The following is a 12,116-nucleotide window of genomic DNA, read 5'->3' as shown; positions in this document are numbered from 1 at the left end:
AGTCTCAGAAATAATCCAAGAGACTAAATTTGAATACTTGCCTCATTTTTATCTTGACAAAATGTTTTTACCTTTTGAACCTGGTGTTTGTTTATTCTGTCTGTGTGCTCCTGTCTTCTTGGGTTTTGATAAACCTCCGGCACGGGAGAGTGAGAAATTAATGTGTTTCACTTCATCTTCTCCCTGAGGTCACAAGTGAGGGAACAATAAAATTTCTAGGCAGAAATGCATTTCATTAAAAGGGGACCTAGTTAACCTCTTGCAAGTTATTATTTCTAATATCTGCCTTGGTGCGATTCCATGAATTTTGCATCTGTGTGTTGTTTGATATAGGGATGGAGGATTGAGCAAATATAAAATATTAGTACTGTATCATTAGTACTTAATTAAGACATAATAAAACTTACTGTCGGGGAAGGGACTAGAAGAGAAAATAGAACAGTGCCCTGGATTTTCTCATATAATTGTGTTATTTGGTATTTACTTGCCCTGGGTGAGAGTTCATAAAAAGGTGGAAGGACAAAGAATTTGTGTCTATGTGGATGTAAGATTACTAGCAAGAGTATTTGTATGGTGACTGCCCTTACATCCATTGATGTTCACATTGCTGTGTTAGCCAGTTTTTGCCCACTCAGGAGTGGAAAAAAGATTTGTTTTCCTATTAAATTTCCAGAAAAATGACAAAGTTATGTTGAAAATTGTAGTTTTTCCTGTTTCATCTACTGTAGAAGTTTTCTCCTTTTGTTGACAAACATAAGCAATGGATGCTCAATTTGCACCTAGATTCTGTTCAGCAATACTTAAAGTAGTTTCGCTATTGTGCCTGATGCTTATCGTTAATTAATGCTTTTCTCTACTGTGGAAAAAACCCGCACTTAATGACATTTTCTTTCATTTGCAACTGCACGTTGTTCTTTGTTTGCCTGAGCAAAATGTGACTGATGATGCCTATCTTCACTTGAATGCTGCACTGTGATCTACAGAAATTGCAAGACTGATTTACTTTTACTTTTTTGGTTTGTTTTTAATATCCACCAAAACATGCCAGAGCACATAAAATGAGATGTAGGCTTTGGTCTGAAGAGCTCAGGAGCGCACAGGTGCTGCCTGCCCAACATGCAGTATATTTAAACTCGGGCCTGTTCTAAGTGATACTTTTATAAACCAGAACCTTTGAAAAGTTGAATTGTCTTTAAAACGACCACATGGCTGTACATAATAAACTGTGGTAGGGCTCAGTACTTTTATTAGCTAATTAAACATTTGCTGTGTTGAGAGAAATGCTTTTGGAACACAGGCCTGAAGTTATAACAAAATTCATTCTGTATTTCTGCCATGTGGAAAGGAGGCACATCTGGGAGTGGTGGGAGAATGTGAAGAGAAGCTTTTCCAATTGCTTAAAACGGAGTTTGAAGTTTATTTTTTGAATGAAGTGGTTAGTTTAGGAGGGAGCTCAGCAAGTTCTGAGCTAGACAGGTTTTTCCCATTGGTTTACTGAACCTGAAAGAGACACCGATTTATAGGAAGCGTGTCTTGCAAGTTCCAGTTCTTGGCTTTCCCTAGATACAAGTGTCATAACATGCACTTCTTGCTAAATAAGACCACCATCTGCAAACATGCTCCTGTGTAATTCCTTAGGCATCCTACAGAAAAATGTACTTTTGTGTACATCTTCCTTTAAAATAAAGCTTTATCTCCAGAAGCATCACCTAATCATTTTGCTAAAAACCTCCCTCTTCTTTGTAAAATTCATGAAATAGAAAACAAAACCTGAATAAACGATAACCTGCTGAGCCACTTACGTTCACTGTTGTAAATGAAGCTCTAACTTTGTTTTTTATCTCCAACAGACAAACAACAGAAAGGTGAATTTGCCTTAGAGGGCTACGCCATCAGAATGAATAATAGCCTTCGGAAGGATGCAAAGAAAGATTGCTGTTTTGAAATCTCCGCTCCTGATAAGCGCATTTATCAGGTTGGACTTTTTAATGTTGACTTGAAATTAAATTGATAAAGCCGTTACAATTCCAGTTACTGAATTAACATTTCAGTAAAACAACTTTCACTGACATCTTAGTGAAAAAAGGAAACCCTCGCTTGCTTATATTGTATATTCATATATTAGGAAAAAATCTGATTTAAAATATGTATGTATGTGTTCAAATATTATCTTTTTGGACAAGAGCAAGGAAATCTATCATCTTTATCTATTGGTCACTTCAATGTTAGCATTTTAATATCTATTGTATAGTATGTCTGTGTGATTTCTTGGATGAATTAAATAGTAAAAAAAAGCTAAAATATATATCAGTGTTAAATACATATTGTATTGGTCATGGCTTTGCAAGGAAAATCTACGTAAAGGCACATATCAGCTGTGCAATTCAGAGATCTATCAGCTAGACATCAATATAGAATGTAAGTTTAATAAGTTTTAAATATCTGAGATTGCAGTTGAAAGCCAGTTAATTAAGCTGTCAGGTAGTGTGTTGGAGTCTGACAAGAACATTTTTAAGAAAACTGTACCCAGCAGTCTGAAGAAATTCATGGGTGTCTTCTAATTGTCAAGGGCAAATTTTGTTCATCAGTTCTGGCTTTGACATTGATGAAGAGAAGCAGCTTTTTTCTGCACAGCTGCCAGCTGCTGATCAGAGTTTCAAATCCATCATCCTCTCCTTCAATTACGTAAATTTGTCAAAATTAGCTGTACATTTTAAGAAGCATCCTTGCAAGAAAAGTACCAGAAGACATGAAAAGAATTACTAATGGTTTCTTGAGGAAGTGACGAGAATGCTACAGTCCCTCTTTTTTTATTGCTAATGAAATTGTAGTTGTGTTTTTGTCATTACTGTTAGTAGTTATTAATAAATGTTTCATAGTTTACAGCTGCCACTCCCAAAGAAGCAGAGGAATGGGTACAGCAAGTCAAATTTGTAATTCAAGGTAAGCCAGCCAGTAGAGCAGTAGCCTTTATTTCCAATACTGCCTAGTGATGCTAGTTCTATCCATTAAGATCTGTCACGTTTATATATCTAGTATTCCCACTTGTCCAAGTTTTGAATAGCAAGTCCTAGTTCTCAGTCACGTTGTAGCTTTTAGATGACTTTTCTCCTTTTGCAAGATTTTTGTTTTTTTTTTTTTCCAAGAATACTATTTAGCTTGAAAGCTCTTCCTTATGAACACTGTAAGAAAATAAGCAGAATATACTGTAAGCACCAGCTCATAAAAGATGAATTCTGTTTTCATTTTGCAGAAATTTCTGCTTAGGCATTCTTTTCTAGCAAATGTTAACTTTTTAAACTGCTGTTACATAGATATGGAATCTAATACTATTCCTGAGGAGGAGGAAGAGGAATATGACGATGTTGGACAAGTGAGCAGTGAACCAATAGATGACAGCATTTATGAAGAAGTTAAAGGTATTGAGATTTTTTTACTTTGTGACTTGTGATCATTTTGTCTTCTCTACTTCTAGTTTGATAACTCTGAGTGGCTAAAAGTAGGTGAGTAAAATAACCCAATGAATAAGATACTTTCAGATTTCAAGTTTTGCTATGACATTGAAAAAAGAATGTGTCTTCAACAAAGTCTGAGTGAGAACAGTTCAGTTTTCTTTAGCAGGGGCATCAAAATAGTGCAGAATGTGTAAAAGTGGTCTCAGGGGACTTTCGGCTCATTAACATTCTCTGGTATGCAATTTTTTTTAATTAAAAAATTGACTTGCCTTACAGCTTTTTCCACCAACTTGCCCATCTTTTTTTTCTTTATTCATTTTGGCATTTGTATGAAGCAAAAGTTCGCTATCACTCCATATGTTATCAGCTGCTGCCTATTACATGATATTATAACCCTGCAAAAAAGCAATGTGTTGGTTTGAAAGGGCTCTAGAGATGAACTGTAAATAAAGGTAACATGAGTATTGACATTGTTTTCTTTCATATCTTCCAGTATGACTGTGATTACACAGAAACTTTTTACTGTGGACTTTCTAATGTGGTGAAATGATTGTACCTCTAGATGTCCAAGTGTATCTATCAGATGTCAAGCTCTTTTTCTTTTGTTTTGCCAAAAGCTCTTGGAGTTGATTGTAGACATTCAAGTATTAGGAGGAAGGTGGTCATTCTTGATTATATTTTAAGAAGCTATGAAAAAAATCAATTTTTCAGTTACCATTAGTTAAAAAATGATATTTTAAAGTGATATGACAATTAATTATCACTTTGTATGAAATAACGTTCTCCATGCCTTGCTGTTTGGGGCAGTGCAATTATCAGCAATAACTTGAGAGGAAAAATCCATTGTGTCAAGTGATGCTGACTAACTTTATGTATCTGTTAGGTTGAATATTCTGACCATTGGAGAAAAGAACATTTTATAGTATGCCTTGGTTTTCATTTTAAGGTCATTTCAGTGAACTAAGGGACCAGAGAACATGAGTGACTGGTGAAAATGATTATCATAAAATTGTAAAATTGTAGCAGCACTCAATTCTTTAAGAGCTGTTTTTTTCTGTTCTATTTCTTTGAATTGTACCTAGACTACTTCAGCACAGAATACATGTTCTGCTGAAATGGGATGCAGTGTGTCATGCATGCTGAAAAACTCTTCTGCAGTGAATATAAAAACTACATTACAGGGCTTAATCTTATAGCTAGAGGATACAGCCAAACCTTATTGCAGTGCTTTTTGGCTGCTCAGGCTCTTACAGAAGGTGATCTTGTATGCTTGCCTATGCTTTTGTTAAAGAAGCTCTAGATGTATCCTGGGATAAATTACTCTTTTCTGAGCTTCGCTTATCTTACCTGTTCATTTGAATCCCAAACAGTAAGTAGATCTGGAGCAGTAACACATGCAGTATTGGTAGAGGGCCAATAGTTAATATATGCTTTGAGTTCTTTGCTTTGAGCTCTGTCTTCAGAGAATCGTATGATTCTGCAAGAATTTTGAGTATTTTCACTTATATCCCATTTTTATGTCAGTTTTCCAGGAACCGTTGTCTCCTAATGCGGCTAATAAATCTGAAATGTAACAGAACAGCTGTCACAAAGACAGGATAGCTCTTCTGTTATTCAAGAAATCTCGTTTTGGTTTTTAGTTAAGTGGATTTCTTTCCCCATGATTTTGGAGTGGTGCTTCATTTTCATCTTACCAAGTAGGGATTATCTTTTTTTATCTCATGCTTTCTTCATCTCGTTTATTTGAATTGTAAACTTTTCAGGAAGGACCATCTTAACTTGTACAGTGGAGCTCTTAATTTTGGCTGTGATGTGTTGACATAACTAAGTAAAAGTAAAGCATAAGTTTGCAATATATATTAGGTGATTAAAGCATCTTTTTCTCTTCCATAAATGTGCTTTAATAGTGATTTGCTTAAACAGCATGAAAAACTTATGGCTCCGATGCCTTAGAGCAGTCCTTCTCTTCTTTATCCATAGCATATTGAAGAGTATTAGATGAAGTGCTAGTTGACAAACCTCATAAGAGTAGGCCTTATTTGGTTCTTGTATAGCTGTTCATCTAAACTTGATGATAAAAGACCGTAACTCCACTTTGGTCTCATCTGCCTTAAATGCAACCGATCAGGCCTAATTAATTCCAGTTGGCTGTTCTTTCTATTTTCCCGGGTAAGTGAATTGCACTCTCTTCCTTTCATGGTCAAAGGGTGGAGCATCATTATCCCCACTGTTACCTCACTTATTAATACCGAGCAAATAAGGAATTCTGAACTCCTGTTAAGAGAACAGAAAAAAAGAATTATTTGTACAGCCCCAAAACTATGCTAAGCTCTGGAATGCAGAAGACAAATATGCTAGATCCCTGTGAAGAGGAAGAAGAAATTAATCTTCACTTGTTTTTATCCTCAAAGCTTCTTGATGTTAGAGGCTTCTGATCCTCTGTTTCCACAGATCCACTAGCTTTATAAATATTGAATTTCAGGTACAGAGCTCATTGTACTCTGTTATTATTTGTTTGACTATAATTTACAATTTCTCAAGTAAGTAAAATTTTGCATTTCTGTGGTTCTCCAGTGTTTTTTATATTAGCATTTCAGAAGCAAATTAAGCCAGTTCATGATGCAGTCCATTTTGTAATATTGGATTTGGTATTTGAATAAGGAGTATTTGGATTAAAAAGAGGATATGGAAATTTTTGCACAGTTTTGAAAATTGGGAGTTTTGGAGAACTGTTGCAGTAATCGGAACTGACTGATGCTATATTCTCTAGCTATCACACTGCTTAGCTATTCCTGCCCGCCCCGCGCCCCCCCCCTCCCCCGCTTGTGGCAGGAGACAGTGTAGATGAATTTTCCAGGCAGGATCTAAATAGCTTCAAACCAGCATCCAGAATGGTAACAGTTTATTAGCCTTTTAAAAGCATAGATTTCAGTGGAATTCAATTTGTACTGTCTGCTGGCAGGAGAGTGGGTTGATAGTTGGAGAGGGTACAAAGAGAGGTGGGAAAATTAATCTTTCGATCTGTTAAGTTACTTTCTTCTTTAATAGCACATACAAATTCATATTTACCATAGAAGCATAATTTTCCTGGTTCTCAGTCAGTGTTTTACTGTGGTTGTTCAGGTAGGGTCAAAAATGTCAGAACTGCCAAAGACTTCCCAATTTGTAAAACCTTCCTTGCAAGATTCTTCAGGTAAAGAAAGCTTTATTCTGTCTTCAACAAGCTAGGCTTTTGTCTTTTCCTCCGTGTTTTTATTAAAATCCAAAAACTTGGTTAAGCAAAATTAAAAATATTGTCAATAAAGGCCTATTTTTGCTTAATTAGCTATTTATTTTCTACCTTAGTACACTCTGTATAATTTTGCAGTCCACAGCTGGGTATTATAAGCTGTAACATAAAATAACTTCTAAAACTCTAGTATTAAATAACTGTGTGTAGAGCTACCTAGATGCAGAGTTTCTAGCTTAGTGGTGTTTTAAACAATGGAGTTGTCCTTGTCCGAAGAGAGAACGCTTGCCAGCTTTAAAGGTTTGTCATCTGTTACAACCCTTGAAGACCAAATTTTTTAATTAAAAAGGGTTTCAGTGACATAATTTATAAGGCCCTTCAGTATTGTCTGCTGTGGTTTCACATCTGTATGGAGCACATACCCAAAACTGCAATGCTAACTACTGCGTGCCACCTTGATCCTTTCTACAACCTCAGCTCAGTTAGTGTACTGTCTACAAAACACTTGCACAATAGGAGAAAAGTGGTGTTAATCTAAGATAACATACCTTAATTTTCAATCTTGTGTTGTCTTTTTTTCTTCTATTCTCTTTCTGCTCACAAACTTGCATTATAGCAGTAGTTTCCATGGCATACAGTGTAGTTTCCATTAAAACGTTTCTAAAGATAAGGTTTGATTCTTACTTTGGTGGTGCTTAGCTGGTGCATGGAGATAAAAAGCTTCCCTCACAGAATAGGTAAGGTTGGAAATCCTGAAGCAATGTGATGTGACTGGCATTGTTGGCTTTGTGCCATCTCTTCTTAGCCTGTCCACAACACAGAGAGCTTTTGGGTGAGAGAGAGGTAAGGACAGTGAAATTCAGTGCTGTGGTGATCACTGGCCAGGGGAACTGCTGTGGAGAACTAACCCAGCCAACACAACTTGCATCAGTTCTTAGTTTGCTGTAAGTTAAACTTTGGGATTGATTCAATCCCTGAGTGGACCAAGGATCATCGTCAAGCCCAGGTATCTGGCCAATAGTTCTGTTTTGCAGTGTAGTTGGAAGCTTAGGTAGGGAAACTAACTAGGGCAAAGCTAAGGGAAAGGTAAGAAATGTCTTAAGTTTTATGCAAGAAAGTGTGCTATGCAAAGAAACACTTTAAATTTGTTTACTTATTTTAAACAAAGTCTTTTAAATAGTCTTAAAATTATATTGATGATGTTTCAGAACTTATTTCTGACATTGTGCGTGAAGGTAGGGAATGATCATCCATCCTGTCTCTGTCTCACAGTTGTCTGTTTAAGCAGCTTTGTCGTCTTAATTTTTTCTAACAGTTAACCTCTGCAGTTAAGCAGCATAACTTAATACCATCCTCATCCTCTCTTGTTGCTGGATTGCTTGAGCTTTGAAGAAAGAAATTGTTTTTATGATGTTGTACCCCTTTCATGAGCATGGAGGGGGAAAAAAAGAACGCGATCTCTGATTTACCTTTTCTTGGGAAGAAGGAATGATTATGTAGTGGAGTTTAAGTGTAAGTTTGATCTGTCACTCATGAACACCAATTCATAGCAAATACTTGTGTTCTCAAAATGTAGTGTCAGATGTATTGACTTTTTAGCACTAGAAGTGAAGATTTCACAGTGCTGTGTTAATGAAAATACCTTTTCAGGAGACCTTTGCTTATTTTAGAGTTTTCAATATATCACAGTCAGGGTCTGTGGGTCCAACATAGTGTTTGGTGTCCAGCAGTCCCAGTTGTGGATTACAGCTGTATAATCAGTTCCTAAAACCAGTAAGCTAAAATGAAGTAACTGTTAATTGGTCATTGTAAACCCGAGCAGTAGGTTGAAGTCAGCAGAGACACAGATGATTATGGAATCTGAGATGTTACTTGTGAACATTGCTGTTGAGTCAATATATTATATATCCTGCTACATTGTTCAAATTCCTCCCAACATTTGTTGCTTGCCTCAAGTAGTTAGGGAATTTTTTACTTCTTGTCCACAGAAGTTGTGTATAATGCTGATGTGCTATCAATTTTTTTATTTTTATTTTTTCCACAGAAAGACTTCTAAATGCTTTTAATTAGTAAATGAAGTGCTTTCAAAGTATACAGTATAAGTAGAGTCTGGAATATTTGAAGCTGAAAAGACTAGATGTAAGATCAGCATTTTTGAGAACAGTACTAAAGATGAGTTTCCAAAGCAATAACTGAAAGTGTTTTGAATAATTTCTATTAAAACATCTTTCAGATTCAAGAACACAGCAAGGGATTTTTTTCCTTTTAAAGTAGTGAGGATATGTCATTCTTCAAAACAATTTTTTTCAAAGATTGGATCTCAGTGTTGTTAAGAAATTAATATTTTTCACTTGCTTAGCCATTGTGTTATTTTTATATATGGAGTTTTTTTGCCCATAATATCTTGCTGATAGGTGGAGTACCAGAATAAGGAGAAGAGGGTGCTGGAGGGCTTACTCAGTTTGCTGTTAAATCAAAAATAATTGAAAATAATACAAGAGCAGTGAAAAGCAAATGTAAATTACCTTTTGGTGTCAAGGAATAGTAAAGATTTTTTTCTGTCCAAGATGTGTGGTTTTGTTGTCTTGATCACTGGGATTTGGGGTCTACTAAGTGTCTTTGATTATATGCCAGACATGGAAATAATTGAAAAACAATCTCTTTCAACTGTATATCGCCGAATCCCAACTGCTATGCTGAAATGGAGCTGTGTCTGAATTCTCTGTCACTCTGGGTTTTGGGGCAGTATGCTTATGGGATTTATATATACCTTGGAGTGTCCTTCAGCTAGTACTAAATGCTCACGAGACATGAGTTATGAATCCAGACAACTTTTTGTATTTAAAGACATTGCATCCAGAAGGTGGTTAGGAACTTGATACCTGGACCTCAGTTTTTGTTTGCCACAAGAGCTTGGGCTTTATCTTCGATTAATGTAATCCTACATTTAAAGAGGGAACCTTTTCCTTCTATTGATGTTAGGTGTCAGTGATGGAAAAGGAGGTAAGACAATCTGGTGTAGCTGAAAAGAATGAGATGTCCATTGAGTGGGAAGTGACAAGTCTTTGAGAGGAAAAATAAGGTTCACGGGCTCTTCTGTGTTTTTTGTAAAGTGAATATAAAGTGGTGGTCTGTGAGCAACAGGCTGTCAGGAAGCCTACTGTCCGTGATGCAATTCAACCCCTGCCCCCCCATCACACACATGTTCACAAGTGTGCAAGTGAGGAGTCCAATAAAAATGGAATAATAACTGAGTATTCATATTTAGTCTGATTTGCATGTGAGGGGTATATTCACTGGTTGGACTTGGGGTGGGGTTCTCTACTGAGAAATACTCTTAGAAGAGAGTATTCTTTATTTAGTAATATACTTCTGCTGCAGAAAATTTGGTCAGCTATGAAATTAAAAACAGTTAATTACAATATCTACAGTAAAAGGAAAATGTGTGCTGTTAAGATTAGGCATTTATTCTCCACTCTTTGAACTGCACACAAGACTTCATAGTTTTCAGACATTTAATTTCATAGGTATCGGAGTTTACAAGTGGCGAAAATAGAAGCGACCTTCCTGAAGTTGTGGTCAACTGTTATAATAAATTAAGCAAGTTCATGTTTTGGAAAGCTGTGTTTGTCAAAGTCTTGGGTTATCAAAGGATGAATTTTATTTCTGTATTTCAGAGTTTAAAAAAAAAAAGAAAAATACCCTAAAGCCCAATCAGACAAAAAAAAAAATCCCCCTCCCAATAAATCAGGAATAGATTGTTAAATCTGCATTGTCTGTTGGCATTTTGAAGCTTGTTTACTTAAAATTAGAAGGCATAACTTAATAATATCTAAAAAAGAAGTATTTTTAATCATGCAGTTTTATGTTTAAAGAACTTTTCCAAAAACTAATTAGCACACAACTCATTGAAAGGAATTTACTTATTGAAATAACGTATTTTATTGCAAGTACTGATCAATCATTTTTATATAATTTTTTGTGCACCAGCACTAAACAATGTTTGACACTATTGATTTGTAAAACCAATCTGATGTGAACAATATGTGAAGAAGTTATTTGTTATTAAGAGATAGAATCCTGTCTCAGAAAAACTTGTCATCCTGGTGAGAACACAAAGTAATTTTACTTGTATCATAGTTTTTTCAGTGTTGACTCTCTTTCTGACAGCTGGCTTCATATTAAATGTGAACAAAGCTTTGTTTATGCATGCATGTCTTCAATGGGTTATGGACCCAAAGTTCATTCTTGTGAAAGCATAGTTTTCTTCGGTAGCACTGTTCTTATCTCATTAAGAAGCAGTGCAATAATTCTAATTCAAAGCATTCAGAAGAAATGTCTTGGTATGTGAGATAGTTTATTAACCATAAATTTGAGGAATTGCTGTAGTTTAGCAAGTTCAAAGCAAAATGTCAATTGTATTATGTATATTTATGAAAATAGAAATGTTGGGCTTGCTCTGCTACTTGGGTATAACTGTGATGAATACTATATAGATAGATCAAGGAACCTTTACTTTTTGAATTTGTGACGAATGGCTGCATATCAGGCTATTAAAACCATTAGGTAGAGTTTTTTGAGAAACAAGAGCAACCAGAGGTTATGTGGTGCCTCAGGCTATCGCTTCTCAACTTTTCTGGTTTCCACGAGGTAGCTATTAAAGACCCATAATTTATACAACTGGATTCTCAAATAAGACCCAGCAAGGTGGGCTTTAAAGGCTGACTTAATCATTCTGTTACTGTGGCTACCAACCTCTTATTTGAATTTTTCAGCCTTAAGAAAGGCATCAGCATAAATCCTTCTGTATATGTCTTTTCCTCTCAGTGAGCTTTTTATCTGCTACTCACTTTCCTTCCCACTCTCCTCAAAATGGAGAAATTAGCCAAACAAAATACTACTAATTAACGAGAGCTTTTTCCTAGCAGGTCTTGATTTCCTCCACCTAAAAACTCTGAGTTTGTGTTCTATTGAAAACTAGTTTAAGATCTTGGGAACTTTCAATATCCTTAAGGAAGAGGTTCCAGTACTTCCATCTTTGGTTTGTGGCAGGGTTTTGTCTTAGCAGGCTGTAACAATTATTCTGTCCTTGAACCTTGAAGGTAACAGTGAGTAAAACTGGGAATTAAAGGAAGGAATCTCATTTTCAGAACAGAGCACTGTCTACAGAAAAGCATGTGGATCCTAGCATGAGGGTCGTCCTTCCGTTGTCCCAAAATATACTAACTGAATCTATACTTGCTTCCATACCTGTCTCAAACTTATTTCCTTAAGAAGTGAGGCATCTCCATTACTAAATGTAGTTTCAGATAATCAATAAACAAAAGTTCAAGATGGATATGATTTTGTCATAATTTCCATACGGGTCATAAGACCCAATTTCTGGTTAAACCTGCCTAGCTCAGGCCTACAGATGGTGGCTCTTACAGTGC

General features: G+C 35.9%; 1 protein-coding gene across 1 annotated transcript in view; it reads left to right on the top strand.

Moving 5' to 3' along the window:
• The window catches only part of SKAP2 (src kinase associated phosphoprotein 2), a 110,352-nt gene that overhangs the window by 71,513 nt on the left and 26,723 nt on the right, over positions 1 to 12,116 (top strand). Inside the window, exons 6-8 of the mRNA XM_009579211.1 lie at positions 1,851 to 1,975; positions 2,880 to 2,943; positions 3,315 to 3,419. Coding sequence (XP_009577506.1) covers positions 1,851 to 1,975; positions 2,880 to 2,943; positions 3,315 to 3,419 — 294 coding nt within the window. The remainder of the gene's footprint in view (positions 1 to 1,850; positions 1,976 to 2,879; positions 2,944 to 3,314; positions 3,420 to 12,116) is intronic.

The sequence above is a fragment of the Fulmarus glacialis genome, unplaced genomic scaffold (genome assembly GCF_000690835.1).
Source record: "Fulmarus glacialis isolate BGI_N327 unplaced genomic scaffold, ASM69083v1 scaffold7966, whole genome shotgun sequence".
Lineage (NCBI taxonomy): Eukaryota > Metazoa > Chordata > Aves > Procellariiformes > Procellariidae > Fulmarus > Fulmarus glacialis.
The sequence above is the reverse complement of the archived record's forward strand: the minus strand, read 5'-3'. Positions and strand labels throughout refer to the sequence as shown.